Source organism: Saccopteryx leptura, chromosome 6 (genome assembly GCF_036850995.1).
Source record: "Saccopteryx leptura isolate mSacLep1 chromosome 6, mSacLep1_pri_phased_curated, whole genome shotgun sequence".
In the NCBI taxonomy this organism is placed as follows: Eukaryota; Metazoa; Chordata; class Mammalia; order Chiroptera; family Emballonuridae; genus Saccopteryx; species Saccopteryx leptura.
The window spans coordinates 176971055-176988591 of NC_089508.1; the positions used below are offsets into that span (position 1 = coordinate 176971055).

Genomic DNA, 17537 nt, shown 5'->3' on the forward strand with positions numbered 1-17537 from the left:
ATAGAGTATGGACTATGTAAATACACAGAAGTAACTGTCCTTGCCTTAGGACAGTGGTCGTCAAATTGCCGCTCGCGAGCCACATGCGGCTCTTTGGCTCCTTGAGTGTGGCTTTTCCACAAAATACCATGTGCGGGCACTACCTCGATAAGGAATGTACCTACTTATAGTTTAAGTTTAAAAAATTTGGCTCTCAAAAGAAATTTTAATCGTTGTACTGTTGATATTTGGCTCTGTTAACTAATGAGTTTGCCAACCACTGCCTTAGGGAGATATACAGTGTGTCCGTAAAGTCATGGTGCACTTTTGACCAGTCACAGGAAAGCAACAAAAGACGATAGAAATGTGAAATCTGCACCAAATTAAAGGAAAACCCTCCCAGTTTCTGTAGGATGATGTGGCAGCATGTGCGCATGCGCAGATGATGATGTAACACCATGTATACAGCAGAACAGCCCTCGGCCATGCCAGTCGAGATGTGGACGGTACAGAGGAAAGTTCAATGTGTTCTGTGGCTCGCTAAATTCGAATCTGTGACCAACGTGCAACATGAATATGGGCATGTTTATAATGAAGCGCCTCCACATAGGAATAACATTACTCGGTGGGATAAGCAGTTGAAGGAAACCAGCAGTTTGGTGGAGAAACCCCGTTCTGGTAGGCCATCAGTCAGTGACGAGTCTGTAGATATACGGGATAGCTACCTAAGGAGCCCTAAAAAATCTGTGTGTGAGCCCACATCGAACTGCACTGAATAGATATAAAACTGGGAGAGTTTTCCTTTTATTTGGTACAGATTTCATATTTCCGTTGTCTTTTGTTGCTTTCCTGTGACCGGTCAAAAGTGCACATGACTTTATGGACACACTGTAGAAGTTCCTTTTAATTATATATTTTTGAAGTAGGGTTCTAATGGCTAAGAATGAAGCATCTCTAAGAATGTTCAAGGGAAGTCCCTGTGACTGTAGTATTGACAGATGGAGCTGTTCACGAGCAGATTGGAGTTGGTAGTGGATGTAGCTGAGGGCATGCTGTTGAGCGTCAGACAGCCTAGAGCCACATTTCAATGTGTCTGTCACTCACTGTCCTGTGCCTTCTGCAGGCCTGTGTCATCTACTAGGGATCCTCCACATTGCCTTCGGCCTAGGTGTGGTTCAAAGGATCACAACAATGTAGGCTCTGGGGAATATATACTCTGCAAACCCAAATTAAATCCACATGTAACAAAAGCTACATTATAATCTATAATCCACTCATTCTTACTCAGTAATTGTATTGGGGTTCTCTGGAGAAACAGAACCAGGAAGATCTATCTGTATACAGGAAGAGGTTTGTTATGAAAGATTAGCTTGCATGGTTATCAAGACTGAGAAGTCCCACAATGTCCCGTCTGCATGATGGAGATCTGGAAAGACTGGTGATGTAGTGAAGTCTCAGTCCAAATACCTGAGAACCAGGGGACCTGTGATGCAAACCCCGGTCCAGGTGTGCTGCCTGAGAGCCCGGAGCAGGGAGAGCAGAAGACTGGTGTCCCAGTTCAAGCAGTCAGGCTGGAAGGGCTGAATTCTCCCTCCCTCCATGTTTTTGTTCCATTCAGTTCTGCAACAGATAGGATGGTGCCACTCACATCGGCAGGGCCAACTGCTTTCCTGGGTCCACCAATTCCAACGCTCCTCTCATCTGGAAACCAGAAAGAATGGTTAGCCAAACATCTGGGCACCCTGTGATCCAGCCAAGTAGACACAGAAGATTAAGCATCACGGTTACAAAGAATGCAATAAAATTTAAATCGCAAGAGCAAAATGAACAATATGTACATAATAAAATAATGAACATTCTTAGGAATGTTACATCAAAAAAAAAGGGTGTATTTTAATGGGACTATGGGTACATCCTGATATATTTGAAATGATGTGGTTTGGGGTCTTGAAAAGTACAGGTGTCAATAGGCAGAGAAAGATGTCACATGTCCTCATACTAAATGTTTCTATGCCTACGGCAGCTGTCAATTTTACGGGTTTATTGCAGAGAATACATGTGTTGCTATATATGAAATATATATTATGTCTAGCATGTAGTAGTCACATAAAATGCTCACTTACAGTAACAGTTATTGTTCGCCAAGATACTCCTTTAATGACTATATATGATGTTAAGTCAAGGTATTACTTTCTGATTTTACTTGCAGTCGTCTTTTATTTATGTCAAAAAGGTTTAATATTCCTACAGTTGCGACAAAAGTAAAAAAACCAATTCTTTCTCCTAGATACATCAGTATGGCAGGATAAATCTAGATGTGGAATAACGGTGGGTGCTGGAGGACTTTTAGTCATTGCAACAGTGCAAGATGATGCTAGAAATTCACACACAGACGCGAGATATTGTTCTGCCCTTTCTTACAGCATCAGAGAACTATACACCCAATGTATAATAACTATTGGGTGTTATACACCCAATGTATAACACCTTTACTTCAAAGTACAAGATATTGCCTAGCTAAGTTTAATTAAAAAACTAATATCCAGTGCAATGGTCTGTGATAAACTGAGGCTTAAATGATTGGAAAATACTTTGGGAGCAGACAGATCAGATCATCACAATCTTTATGGCCAGAAAGGTTCAGCTGGCGTTGACAAGTTGCAAAGATAAAAGCTTACAGCAAAGTCAACAGCTAGATGCCTAGGCTGGGTTGGGGATCTGTGTTAACATTCAATGTGTAAAAGTGCTGAATTTCAAATGATCTTTCTTTGTGTTGTGTTTGACTTTCCAAGATTATAGCATAGAACTTTATTTACTGAAAAACATCTGCTTTGTTGTCATTAGGAAAATACCTTACTGTGTTTTCTAGCACCTACCGTTTGTAGCACCGCTTAGATGTTGTGTGTTGCGTGAGCTGTGTGCCCTGACCACCATACAGGGCTTCAGCTGCTGTTTTTCCAAACATTTCCAGTTGGGTGACTATTAATAGTTCATGAGAGACCAAGCTCAGACCGTGCCATTTCTAGGCATCTTTTTTTTTTTTTTAAAACCAGCATGGAATTTGCCTCCTGGCCTCTCTCTGATCTTGGCAGAAACACTTTCAAAAGAAGTCCCGTGTTATTTCAAAGGCTGTTTGCATGAGTTGATTCAATGCTCTCCTATTATGGGGCCCTAAAGCCAGTGGCAGAATTGTGTGTTTTGAGCTGTGTGAAGGATTTGCTGCATTTAGCTGATTGTGCCCCCAAGTGATGCATCCCACAGTCTCCAACCTCCGCTGTTTTTCTTTTCTTTTGTTCACAGGAGCAGAAGGCACAGTGTTCCCTAAATCCATAGAGACACCTAACGTCAGGGCAGACCCCTTCAAGGAATTAAGGTAAGCTTCTGACTTTGCCTTCATCAGTGGCTGTTCCCTTTCTCTGTGAGGCCAGTCGATGACCCATTTTGAATCCATACAATGTAACTGTGTCACAACCGTGAATATGTACACTGGAGGGGCTGGGAAGGACAGGGAGCTATGCTCTTCAAATGGAGTGTTTGGAGTAAGAGGTTGCTTGCCTTGTAATTGTGAGATTTACAATTTATGTTGTTGCGGTATCTGTTTCTGGCTGTTATTTTGTGGTACCAAAAATGTAACCAGTTAAAGAACTAGTCAGTCATTGGTGCTGATCAGCCCAAAGGTAAGTGTTGTCTAAAAGAAGCTGAACTCTAACTGTAATGCAGATTTATTTATTTTTTTCCTATGGAACAAGCTCCCTGTTACCTGGAGGACTTGAGAAATTTAAGAGTAATGGATTTAGGCTAACTTGGCTTTACACAGGAAAGTAAACTTTCTGTAGGTAAAACAAACCCCATTCACACCAAACAAAGACAACTCTCCAAGCATCAGCCCACTTTAGAGCCCCGTACCCTGAAGGACACAGAACAGAGCATCTGCCCCCATAGTGCTGTAAGAGACGCTTTAGGACCTCTGTATCAAATGACGGGAAACCCTGGAACTTACCTCGGATGAAACCTCCAGTCCCAGGTAAGTTTTCTGAGTCAGCACAACAAAATATGGACTTCGGGTAGTTGCTGCACTTTCACCACCTATTCTAAAATTAGAGGCATATGCCACAGGAACTAGAAATAAACTTTTCTGATGGGAAGCATGACAAGATGTTACTAGGTGGTTTTAAAACTGGTCTTTTGTTTGCATCTGTTCACACTGGGGCATGCTTAATAACCTGAACTGAGTCAGAAGCCCAGAAATGTTCATTTAGCCCCTGCATCCTTCTGGAAGGTTTTCTTAATGGCATGTTATGGGGAGACTCTCTGCCCAGTGGAAGGATAATGAAATGTGGTTGAACGGTTAGTCTAGATCAGTGCGCCTGTAGAGTACTTCATATCAGTCAGTGCAGTGGTGCCACATGGTACTCTGGGCTAGTGATTGAAATTGACCTTGGCTGCTGAGTAAATAGGTAATGAACTTGGTGACTGAGTCTTGTGGGCTCTGGCCTTGCAGTTGGGTCAGTTCTACTGACCCAGCATGGTTGTGCTGGTGTGTCTTCTGGACTTAGGGAAGTAGTGTCATCTAAGGGAGGTCCCTAGACTCGGACTGGCAGGTAGCGCTGAGGGAACTGTCCAGGTGAAGAGGAAACGGTTATTCCTCGGGCGCAGCAGGAGGGGGGGAGGACGGCAGCGAGTGAGTCAGGGACCTACTGCAAACCCACCAGGTGACCTTGAGCTAACCCAAGAGCCTTGCTGTCTGTAAACAGCCAGGTCACTCCTAGCTCCAAACAGCTGGTCCCTGTATATTGTTTTACTTTTTTATTTTAAAAATAAATTTAGATTTAAGGAAGAATCCATACAGATTATTCCCATGCGTCTTGCAACTGGTATTCTCCGATGTTAACATCTTACACGTCTATGATACATTGATCAAGCGAAGAAGTTCGCATTGAAACCCTTTAAGATCTTACTTTACGGAAGAGTTGTTTAAAAGGATGCAATCACCTGAATGTCTTATAGAGGAAAAAATATATACAAAAAGGAAATGAACAGAAAAGTCATTTGTTGAGATGTAGATTAACGGCTCCTTAAAGCCCCCAATGCAGTCAAGTTGGAATGTTTCTAATACGTGTTTTTACAACTCTTCTGTACCCAGATTTTCTTTGTCTTAAATTATCAATGGGAAACAAATTGAGTTAGAAGACCACAGCTTATTTATACATACACCGCCTTCTAAAATAAACAAGCAAAATTTAAATATCCAACACATCCCACACTAACCCCCATCAATCAAACCTGAGAAAATAGCATCTATTTCAGAGACTTTCTCTGTTGGAATAGCTTTTGTTTCCTCAAACCCTTATCTTGGCTGCTGGGTGAGGGGGGGTGGTTCTTTTTTTGTTGCTGTTTGCTTGTTTGTTAATGAGAAGCAGCTTTTAGGCCTCCGGCATTTCTGCCTAAAAGATCTCAACTCTCAGAGAACTTGAGGGTAGCTTCCTTTGAGCTAGAGTTCTGGTTTCCTGCTTTTCTTTTCAGAGTTACTATAGTTACCATATCTGCCGTGTCTGCTTAAGGTGTTTGTAAATAATCCAGGGTTGCTGCTCTTCAGACAAATAATGACTGTTGGAGGGTCTGTGCCCAATGCTCGCCTGGGATGGAGTTTGCTGACCATTCTGCAGAGCTATTCTGAAGTAACGACATGTCATTCTAGAGCAGGGGCAGTCAACCTTTTTATACCTACCGCCCACTTTTGTATCTCTGTTAGTAGTAAAATTTTCTTTTTTTTTTATTTTTTTATTTTTTTTTATTTTTTATTTTTTTTCATTTTTCTGAAGCTGGAAACAGGGAGAGACAGTCAGACAGACTCCCGCATGCGCCCGACCAGGATCCACCCGGCACGCCCACCATGGGGCGGCGCTCTGCCCACCAGGGGGCGATGCTCTGCCCATCCTGGGCGTCGCCATATTGCGACCAGGGCCACTCTAGCGCCTGGGGCAGAGGCCGAGGAGCCATCCCCAGCGCCCGGGCCATCTTTGCTCCAATGGAGCCTTGGCTGCGGGAGGGGAAGAGAGAGACAGAGAGGAAAGCGCGGCGGAGCGGTGGAGAAGCAAATGGGCGCTTCTCCTGTGTGCCCTGGCCGGGAATCGAACCCAGGTCCTCCGCACGCTAGGCCGACGCTCTACCGCTGAGCCAACCGGCCAGGGCACTGTTAGTAGTAAAATTTTCTAACCGCCCACTGGTTCCACAGTAATGGTGATTTATAAAGTAGGGAAGTAACTTTACTTTATAAAATTTATAAAGCAGAGTTACAGCAAGTTAAAGCATATACTAATAATTACTTCCCAAGTACTTTATGTCGGATTTTCGCTGTTTGGCAGAATAAGTCTTTATAAAACAATTTACTCTAGTTAAATCTATCTTTTTATTTATACTTTGGTTGCTCCGCTACCGCCCACCATGAAAGCTAGAATGCCCCCTAGTGGGTGGTAGGGACCAGGTTGACTACCACTGCTCTAGAGTCAGGACTATACTTAAACATATACCAGGCGCTATATCTATCCTTTGGGGGTGGGGTGGGGTGGGGAAGAAAACCTCACTTTGAATAGAAACTGGATTTGAATAAATTCATGACTTTGAAGTGTGAATATTTTAAATGTTCTCTTGTTCACTATTTTTCTTCCTGGAGTCTATATAAAGACATATGGAAAACTCCCTAATCTCAGGCTATGCGTGATCTGAGACAGGAAATAGGCCATGTGGTTCTGCATATGTATGCTCTGTAAGAACAGAGGCAGCTTTTGAATGCCTATTTTGTTCTAAGGACTCTTTTCAACCGTGAAGTTTCCTTGTAAAATTCTGCTCCTACAGGAACAGGAAAAAGATTGTGAAACCCTAATTTTCCAGCTATATGTTAGGGCTTAAAAGTACTGAAAGAGAAAAGGTAATATGGACCACTCTGCATATCCAGCCGAAGGTGTTCCTCTGAATATAACTAAGAGCTGGGAAGGGACCACAGCAGGGCAAGAAGCCAAAAGGTCTTTGTAAAAGAGTTCTTCATCATCTGCTGGGCTGACACACTCTTACGTGACATACAATTACACAGGAGTGGTGACTCGATTTTCCATTTAGTGTCAAGGAAGCCATTGTTTGCCAAGTATTTTGCGATGTGTAGTAGGAGTCGGGGCATGTGCCCCAACTTGGGATGCAGAGCTGCATGAGTACTCAAATAGTTAAGGAGAATAAGACAGAAGTGAACCTCAAAATGTAAGGTAATGAGGTAAGGGCTGGGACAGATGGATGGACCAAGTCAGAGGAAACACAGAGAATGACAAAATCTACCTGAGAGATTTGAGTAAGGCCGCCCACCGGAAGTGACATTTTAGTCATGAGAAGAAAGAAAAGATAAAACCCAAGAAGTAGGCTTCAGAATTCATAAAACATGGCTCTCTGGAGCCATGTCATAGAGGGGCTAATGACCCAAAATACTTCTGTGGCTGCTAGAAATGTTGCTGTGTTGGTTACAAACATGAAGGTTTGTAATTTCCTTATGACAATTGTGTTCTTTAATAAATTGTGTGAAGGCAATTTCAGATATGGCCACAAAGGACTGTAAAGATTGTTACAGGTTTCAGAAATGAATACAGAACATAATTCAAGGCTGAAAGATTCATTGATAATAAGCCCATGATACAGCCCTGAATAAATGAGGCATTTCTTTGTTACTGTTTATTATTCTCCATGTTGTTACCAAGAGTTTAATGATAAAGCTGAAGAATTCCAAGATGTATCCTTTACTCTCAAGTGTGCACTTGAATATTCTGTAAGATTTTTTTTGAAAGGATAGAAACTAAATCTGAACTCCTTAGGGACCGTCTGAGATTTTGAAGTCTGTGTATATCATAGGGAAATAAAGATTAGACAGGACTCCCACATGCTGACAAAAAAAGAATTTCTGTCATTAATTTTACTTTAAAATGTCTGTAGCCAACTAAATATATGTTGACGCTCTATGATTCATAAGTGTAAGTGACCAGGACAGTCTGTCAGACCTTCAGGGTTCAGTTAACTAGAGACTTGCTGATACAGCTCCCCTTGCTTGTCCTCCCTGAAAGTCACATCCCAAAAAATACTGGATCAACTGTCGGATCAAAAATAAAAATGACACACACGCACATATACACACATATACATATATGTAAGGAGAGAGAAAGACATAGAAACAGAGAGAGAGAGAGAGAGACAGAAATGGGGGAGAGAAGCCTGACCTGTGTTGGCGCAGTGGATAAAACATCGACCTGGAAATGCTGAGGTCGCCAGTTCGAAACCCTGGGCTTGCCTGGTCAAGGCACATATGGGAGTTGATGCTTCCAGCTCCTCCCCCCTTCTCTCTCTCTGTCTCTCTCTCTCCTCTCTCTCTCTCTCCTCTCTAAAAATGAATAAATAAAATTAAAAAAAAATTAAAAAAAAAAAGAAATAGGGGAGAGAAGCTATGTGAGTACAAGGTAAATGGGACAGCACAATTGTGGAAGAAACCTTTACATTTTCTCCCTTCTACCCATTTTGCAGACATGTTCTGTAATTTCCTGTATCTTCTCTTTCCTCTCTTCCATCTCCTCAATATACTCAGACTGTTTTAGTTTTGTTTTGCTCGTGTAAGATTCAAAGTTCTTAGATCATATGGTGTGAATATTGAAGTTATTTAAAGGAGAAATGAAAAGAGACAGTGGGCCAAGTAATAGCATAGTTACTTAAGGGAATCATCAAATAGAAGAATTGTGAACTGATGTCCCTGTTGGTAAAGACACTGTGCTTCGAGGGTGTACTGCGATGGGTATGAATTTTACCCCCCCCCCCCCCAGCGCCTATCTGCTTTATGAAGTTGGACAAGTCTGTGGAGCTCTCCTAGCCTCGGTGTCTAGAACAGGGAAGAAGCCCAGTGAATAGTAATTCAATAGATGTTAGCTGTCGGGAGGAGAGGCAGGCAGCTGGTCACCGGACTCAAAAACTCAGATAGACGTTTCCAGACTTGTTTCATTTCTTCAACCCATAAAAAGTTCCCATCAAGTAATGGAAATCAACAATTGTTTTTCAATTAAGGACAAAAACAAAACAAGTATTGTGAATTTTTACCTACTATTAACAGCAATGTGTATAAAAGAAAATATATTTCAACTAACGGAGTAGAGAAGACATAACCTTAAAATAAGCACAGCCCCATAAACTGAATACTATATTAACATGTCATTATCTTGCCTCCATTTTGCCAAAGATGCTAGTGACTGCAACACTTCTCACATAGTATGGTGCCTGCCCGCCTCCGATGGGGATCTGAAAGCCACAGGCCAGCGCTCAAAGAGGTCCACTTGATTTTAAGCTTCTCCTATTTGAAAGCTCATCTTTCAAGACCAGTTGATTCATTTTTATGTTCCTTTTCTTCCTGTCTCTCTCCCTTCCTCCTGTATTCCAAAATGCTATCATTCTTCCCTTTCTTTCCTATTAGTATCGGTCCTATAGTTTGAATTTATCTACATAGTTTCTTTTTCTTCCTTATCTCCAACCTTTCCCTGAAGCGTCCTTTTCACTCTGGTTCTTAGCAGTAGATAGATCAAGACACTAAAGGGGTGAAGGAATATTTACCCTTCAAATACTTGAGGAATTTCCATTTTTCCCTTTATTTATAAAAAGCTTGTATTTTTTTTTTTACAACTGCAATAGAGATTATATTTTAAAGATATTAAACGTAGGTGTTCTGTAATCATCTCCTCTCTGCATTATACTTCTGCCATTAGAGGTCCAGGAAGGAGAGATAGCAGATAACAGGATGGAGAGAGAGGAGGCTAGGGCGTGGGGGAAGTCCCATTCACACAGGAAAAGGGAATTGAAAACCCAACTCTTGTGCTCTCTAGTGAATTGTGGGAAGAAGACAGAAAATGTAGGAAAAGCAGGTTGTGAAACATGTGTCCTCATGACCTTTCTTCGAATCACAGAGGGAAGAAACAAATCAGACAGGTTATAAGGGAAGTCAGAAGCAAAGGGTCATCATGCATTTTCACTGGGACTCTACGAAGCCAACTTGTAGGGTGGTCTCTCACCCCCTAGACTTGTGGTCGGCAAACCGCGGCTCGCGAGCCACATGCGGCTCTTTGGCCCCTGGAATGTGGCTCTTCCACAAAAGACCAGGTGCGGGCGCTACCTCGATAAGGAATGTACCTACATATAGTTTAAGTTTAAAAAATATGGCTCTCAAAAGAAATTTCAATCGTTTCACTGTTGATATTTGGCTCTGTTGACTAATGAGTTTGCCGACCACTGCCCTAGACTGTCATGTGGCTGGAAAGAACAGAGGACCTGGGTCAGCACTCTCGAATCTCTTGAACTCCTGGGGAAGGAGGAAAAGTAGAGAAGTGGGGAAGGAGGGTTGGTAGAAGCATCTATGTGGTGCTGTGCAGACAGGCGGGCGGGGCTCCTGGCCAGTTCCATGCGTGGGATGCAGGGCTAAAGAGCAGATGGTCTGGTTTGGGGATGGAGTCATACATGCCCAGACCTCAGTGTTCACCAACACCTGCAGACCTGACCCAGTGGGTGCTGAGTGAGCCCAGCGAGAACTACCAGCACTCACTCACTGAGGACTCGAGTGTGGATTGCTAGCCTGACGCTAAGCAGAACAACATCTGTGGAATCTAAACTTCCTTGGTTCCTGTCACCATAGAGTCACAGAAGTCCCCTCCCCCCATGTCCATAATGATATCCTAAAGAGGGAGAGGAAAATGGAGACAATGTATCCTGAGGAGAAAGTTGAAACTTTTCAATTTACAGAGAACATACCAGAGGAGAATAAATTTAATTTCCCCTAACAATCCATAAGGGTGAGTTTGAGGAGGAAAATGAAGTCGGGTAAGAGCAATAAAGAAATGCCAGTTGCCTTTATGGGTGAGCATGGTCTGTAAATTGACCAGCCGGCAAGACAGAGTATCATGCCCATCCGAAAGTATCTTGTGACCTTGCCAAGCGTGAAAGGCTGTGAGCCTTCTCTCTGTGTCTCGTAAGGACCACTGAGAAGGATCAAGAGGAAAAGGCTCATTCAGATCCATCATCAGGCATCTGCTCTTAGTGATGTTCATTTCTCTCCAATTCTTGAGCCAGCATTGGTTGGAACTGTGTTCCAGACCAGATGCTCTGAACATAGTCTAGAGTTTTAGTCTCTTAAACCAGCAAGATCCTGGGGCCAATGCCGTAATAATCAATACAGTCCACAAGCCTCCCTCAAAATCATTAATACATGACCTATGAAAGCTATACCCATCAGCCATGTGCCATAAGGCACCTAAACTGTCCCTCAATGGCCAACCTGTTTTCATTCGAATTTGAGAGAGGCAATGTGACACATTATTTTTGTGATCTAAGATGAGTGGCTTTTACTTAAAAATTAAAATGAATATCCTTTAGATTAAATTTTTAACATAGGGGTTTAAAGTGTAAAAGAAAAAAAAAGTCAATCAAAAGATAAAACAGTGCCGAGGGGTGGTAATAACATTGCATTTTTACTCATGTTCTCAGGGCAGATGTGACATCAGAAATAGGCCTGCCTGACCAGGCAGTGGCGCAGTGGATAGAGCGTCGGATTGGGACGTGGAGGACCCAGGTTCGAGACCCCAAGGTCGCCAGCTTGAGCGCGAGCTCATCTGGTTTGAGCAAAGCTCACCAGCTTGGACCCAAGGTCGCTGGCTTGAGCAAGGGATTACTCAGTCTGCTGTAGCCCCACGGTCAAGGCACATATGAGAAAGCAACCAATGAACAACTAAGGTGTCGCAACGAAAAACTGATCATTGATGCTTCTCATCTCTCTCCATTCCTGTCTGTCTGTCCCTATCTATCCCTCTCTCTGAATCTCCCTCTCTGTCTCTGAAAAAAAAGAAAGAAAGAAAGAAAGAAAGAAGGGAGGGAGGGAGGGAGGAAGGGGAAGGGAAGGGAAGGGAAGGGAAGGGAAGGGAAGGGAAGGGAAGGGAAGGGAAGGGAAGGGAAGGGAAGGAAGGGAAGGAAGGAAGGAAGGAAGGAAGGAAGGAAAGGTCTCCCTCCCCTCCATTTACAGCAGAGTGGGCAAGTGTCTCTATTTGTTGAAATTCCTGAGTTGGGGCTACCTCTGTCTCAAAACAGAGCGTTCTACCTTTATTATTGTTTGCATCTTTATTAAAATGTCAGCGGCATCCATTTATTATGTAAAATGTGTGAGGTAGACTGTTGTATTATTCTTGAAAAAATATACAATGGCTTTTAAATCCCCCCCCCTTATTTTTCCAAACCCCCTCAGTGGGATGGCCCTGCTGGGTTTTAGAGACAGAAAATCTTCCTTAATTACACCCTTTATGATCCTGGCTCCAAGCCAGCCTTGTTTTATTCCAATTATAACCTTTTCAAAACAGAGAGGAATGGGAGTTTAGAGGAATGAGCTGACAGCCGCTTTTACCTGAAATACGTTGAGAACTTGGAAGTGATCCTTTTTTAAAAATCAGCCAGTGGATATTGTTGTTTGTTTGTTTTTTTCCCTTGATCCAGAATTTTCCATGGTTTGTTAGAATATAATATAAATGAGAGTGAGACTGTCAGCTCTCAGAACTAGATGACCTTGCCTGATTTCCTGCCAGAGCCGGGCTAACTAGCATCACTCCTTTGTTTGCTCTTCTTCAGTGGCCCCCACTGACTTGAAGATAAAATTTCAAAACGGAAGCACTCCCCTGAAATTTACAAGCCCTGATCTGGTTCTGGGCTAGGCTCCGCCTCTCATTTCCTAGTCATTACTCTTCCCACTCCTTCCAGCCTTTTCTTCTTCTTTTCTTTTATTTCTTATTTTTGATTCTCCCTGTGCTCTTCTCTCTGTTGTCCACTCCTTCCATTAACCTTTTCATTCCAACTCTCCGCTTTCTGTTTCCAGATGTTCTGTGTTGTGTGGCGGTTCCCTCCTATGGCACCTTGTGTTAATTTCATAGATGTGCTATCCTTTCTTTACTTCTTGATACTTTCAAGCTTCTTCTGTTCTCTACCTTTTCTGTTTTTATTTTTTATTCAGATCTCTGGCTTTTTGACTGGGACTTTTTCAGATGGTTGGTGATCCATGGATGTCTATTCATTTTTAAGAGCTGAGCACTGATGGAAAGTTCTGTTCACATGAATGGGGTTTGTTGGCGGGGGTGAGCTTTCCGGTAAGGATATCAGGCTAGGATTTTGGGGTGGCTGGCCCCAGATGTCTTAGTCTGTAGGTCTGTTCTCGGGCTGGTCAGTTTCCCCGGAGAGGAGTCCTCATCCCTTGTTTGGGATGAGCTCTGTAGCCAATATGTTCAGGTGGGGCCTGGAGCTCTCACTCTTCAGTATGTAGGTTTTCGCTTAATTCCCTGTGTTCAGTATCTCACTGCTGTCCTCAGCTATTCTATCGCAGAGCCTAGAGTTCAGGTCTTCCATAGTGCATTTTAGTCCTTTTGGGTGGCTTGTAAACAACAGAAACTTATATCTCCCAGTTCTGAAGGCTGGGGACTCCAAGGCACTGGCAAATTCAGTGTCTGGTGAGAGCACACTTCCTGGTTCATAGACTGCCATCTTCTCATTGTGTCCTGATGTGGTAGAAGAGGCACAGGAGTTCTTTGGGGTCTCTTTCATAAAGTCACTAATCCCATTCGTAGGTCACCTCCTAAATACCAGCACATTGGTGATTAGGACATCAAGACATGCATTGGAATGGGGCACAACATTTAGTTCATGACTATGAGGATAGTCTGATCACCTGAGTATTTACATTGGAGAAACCATCTAGGGGTCTGACAGTCTCTTGTAGAAACCTCAGCCAGTCTTCCTGATTGCAGCTCCACAAGATACCTCCAACCACATGGATGCCTAGTGGTCCCCATTCCTGCACCTGGCCAGAATTCTGCAGTTTGCGTTAGCTCTGGCTTGATCTTCACCAAACCCAGAGGCTCTTAGCATTCAGTTTTCTGTCATATGCTAATAGTTACTTTTTTGTTGTTTTCTTCTTAATTTCTAAAGCTTTGTCAGCATCTTTCTTCTATTCTTTTTTTTTTAATTCAGTGAAAGGAGGGGAGGTAGAAACATACTCCCACATGCACCCCAACTGGGATTTACCTGGAAAGCTCACTAGGGGGCAATGCTCTGCCCATCTGGAGCATTGCTCAGTTGCTCAACAACTGAGGTCATCTTAGCACCTGAGGCAGAGGCCATGGAGCCATCCTCAGCACCCGGGGCCAACTAGTTCCAAAGGAGTCACGGCTACAGGAAGGGCAGACAGAGAGAGAAGCAAGAGGGGAAGGAGTGGAGAAGTAGATGGTCGCTTTTCCTGTGTGCCCTACCATGGAATCGGATTTGAGATATCCACATGCTGGGCCAACACATTACCACTAAGCCAACCAGACAGGGCCTCTTTCTTCTATTCTTGCTGCTTCTCTTTTTCTTTATCCTTGTGGGTTTGTGTCCTTTTTATGGTTCATTTACAGTCATTGCATTAGAGCGTCAGGAAGCAGCCAGAGTGGACGTATGTGTGCAGTTCTCTATTTAATCAGAAGTCCTCTCTCCTCAATTTGTAGGCTTCAATCATTCTGTCTTTCCTTGGTTTCCTCTAGAATGCCTTAGGACCTTATCTGGAGCCTTGCTGTTCCCTTTTCTTGAAACATTCTTCCCTTCTCTCGTTCTGGATAATCCTATTTATTGTTTACCTCTCAGCTTGAACTTGACTTCCTAAGAAAAACTCCTTCTTAGCATATCCTTAGGCTCATTACGGTCTGCCTGCTATAGACATGCATAACCCCTACACTTCACTTTTGAATTTACTGGCCAGATGTCTTCTACATTTGCCATTGCCCCAAAAGGGGTTTAGGTTAGATGGATCACTTCCCCAAAAGTGTGGGGAAGGCCCTGGCCAGGTAGCTCAGTTGGTTAGAGCGTTATCCTGACATGCCGAGGTTATGGGTTCCATCCCCAGTCAGGGCACATACATAAAACAAATCAGTGCTTCTCTCTCTATCCCTTTCTCTCTCTCTAAAAATCAATAAATTAAAAATAATATATTTTGAGAGGGGCAGTGCAGACAAGTAACTGCCTTCCTCACATCTGTAAGGAAGACCTATCAAAGTCTCCTGGAGTCCCTGATTTTGCCTGAGCACTTATTAATCTCATGTCTTTTACTCCTATCCATGTTAAGTCACTTTCAAAAGAGAATCATTCATTCTTCTGTCTTTTACAAGCAGTCTGAAAATGTGAGGCTCCTTTTCCCTCCATGGGTGTGTCCTGGTCACACCTCAGCAGAACTGGTCTGATTTGGAGCCTCCAGCCTACAGTTCCCATTCATTTCCTTCCCCATGGTAATTCATAGAGAAATGCCAAGTCCCCTTTCACCCAATTATACATTTTATCATCGCATCCTGTTCACAAAGGAAGACAAGTTCTGAGTTCTTTGGATTTTTTTCAAAAATACCCCCTGACTCTAATTAGAGACCATTTTTCTTGCCAAGCATCTGAGCTCAGGCACACTCACTCTGGAATTACAAAGCTCAGAGGAATCTGAATCCTTGAACAACCAAGCGCCATACCCCTAACCTTGAATAGCAAGTAGATGCTAATACATTCAAGGTCTTGAAAATATGAATTATCATCACTTCACATTTAGTGGCAGCTTCATGCTGAAGAAAGAGCTTAAAACTTAATTACAATGCTTGTCCCTTCATTAAGTACAGATGACATTCCTCCGATAGATTTTTGCAATGACATCTGAGGAGAGGAGTAGAGAGACTCATTAGTTTTTCATGATGGAGAATATCGACTGTGTACTGATTAAAAGAAAGCGTGGACACTCCTTTTAACACGATGCATCTGTCTGTTCGATTATGGTTCTTGTGGTCCTCATGGGGAGCTCTTTGGGAAATGAAGAAAATGTCTTTGGATGCAGATAGTGTAGAAAATGTGAATGGTGAGTGGGGTTAAATGGAAAGCGGGAGGCTTGCAATTCTGATTACCAGCCCCTGCAAGTGGCAGGGCTGCACTTGGAGGACCATTTGTGAGACGTGCAACCCTAACAGATCAGACACGTGTTGGTGCTTACAGAGCCGTCCGGATACAGCGTTCAGCACTTCAATGGCTCATTCTTAAGCTAGGAGTCAGTTCTTAGAGAATGACAAATGGAAGCTTTTGCTTCCTGTCACATAACAATCCCATAGCTTGAGCCATGCGGTGACTCAGTTAAGTGAACCTGTAAACATATCATCCACTCTCTTTGTGTCACTTGGGATATTCTTACAAAAAGAGGATTTTTCTCTTTATTCTCCTGACCTAGAATGGCAAAGGAGTGAAAATGAGAACCAAAGGGGAGATTGTGTAGCACAGAGGTTGTCAACCTTTTCATACCTACCGCCCACTTTTGTATCTCTGTTAGTAGTAAAATTTTCTAACTGCCCACCAGTTCCACCGTCATGGTGATTTATAAAGTAGGGAAGTAACTTTACTTTATAAAATTTATAAAGCAGAGTTACAGCAAGTTAAAGCATATAATAATAATTACTTACCAAGTACTTTATGTCGGATTGTCGCTAAGTTTGGCAGAATAAATCTTTATAAAACAACTTACTATCGTTAAACCTATCTTTTTATTTATACTTTGGTAGCTCCACTACCGCCCACCATGAAAGCTGGAACACCCACTAGTGGGCGGGAGGAACCAGGTTGACTACCACTGGTGTAGTGTAAGAAAACAATGTCTAATTGTCGGAGGTGGTGAATTATCTCCCTTGGTAGTCATGAGCTTCCCGTCACTGAGATTCAGGGTAAAGGGGACTGTCATTTCAAGACTAGTATAGAAGTGTGACTTGCATCAAAAGAGGGGAGATTTTGACTGAATAGCCTTTCAGATCTGCTCTAATATGAAGCGTCTAAGACTCAGGCTTCAAAGTGCTGCTCGGAGATACAATTTTACCAGGAACCCCTTACTAGGTTTCAAGTCTTTGAAAAAACTCTATTTATCGAGTAGTTGAGGGACAGAATCTATGACCAGCATTTATTGATTCCTTTTTATTTTTCTTTGTACTCTGGGCGTTTGGGAAACAATTCAAATTCTTATGGTGCTTTGTAAACTTCAAAGTATTTTTAAAAATACTCCCTTAGAAACTTCCTCAAGTGGGGCAAGAGGGTTTGACTTCATTCCCATTGTACAGATGAGGAAACTGAGGGGTTAATACGTGACACCTCTCTATTTGGCTGAAAGAAAAGCCCCTGTCCTTGCTGAGAGCTCAGTAAAAGTTGAGGTTGTAGTCTGTGGGTCAAGGTCTCTGACACGGGCTACATCTGGAGTGAAGGTTAGAAGCGGAGCCCTTGGCTGGACTGCCAGACCCAGGGTCCTGGTTTTGCCGCCTGCCCTGCTCGAGTTTGATTCTGGCAAGGTTTTAAAACCTCTTTCTGTCTCCATTCGTCATTTGTGAACAGGATGGTAAGAACACCACCACCAAGCTCAGAAGAACGTGTGAGAACTAAACAGCGTGTGATATATGGGAACTATACTTGAAACATTACCTAGAGCTTAGGGC

General features: G+C 42.9%; 1 protein-coding gene across 1 annotated transcript in view; it reads left to right on the top strand.

Annotated features, from left to right (window-relative positions):
• Positions 1-437: 437 nt before the first annotated feature.
• Positions 438-17537, top strand: part of LOC136377229 (delta-sarcoglycan-like) — a 100947-nt gene continuing 83847 nt past the window's right edge. The window contains exons 1-2 of the mRNA XM_066343709.1: positions 438-633; positions 3280-3352. Coding sequence (XP_066199806.1) covers positions 438-633; positions 3280-3352 — 269 coding nt within the window. The remainder of the gene's footprint in view (positions 634-3279; positions 3353-17537) is intronic.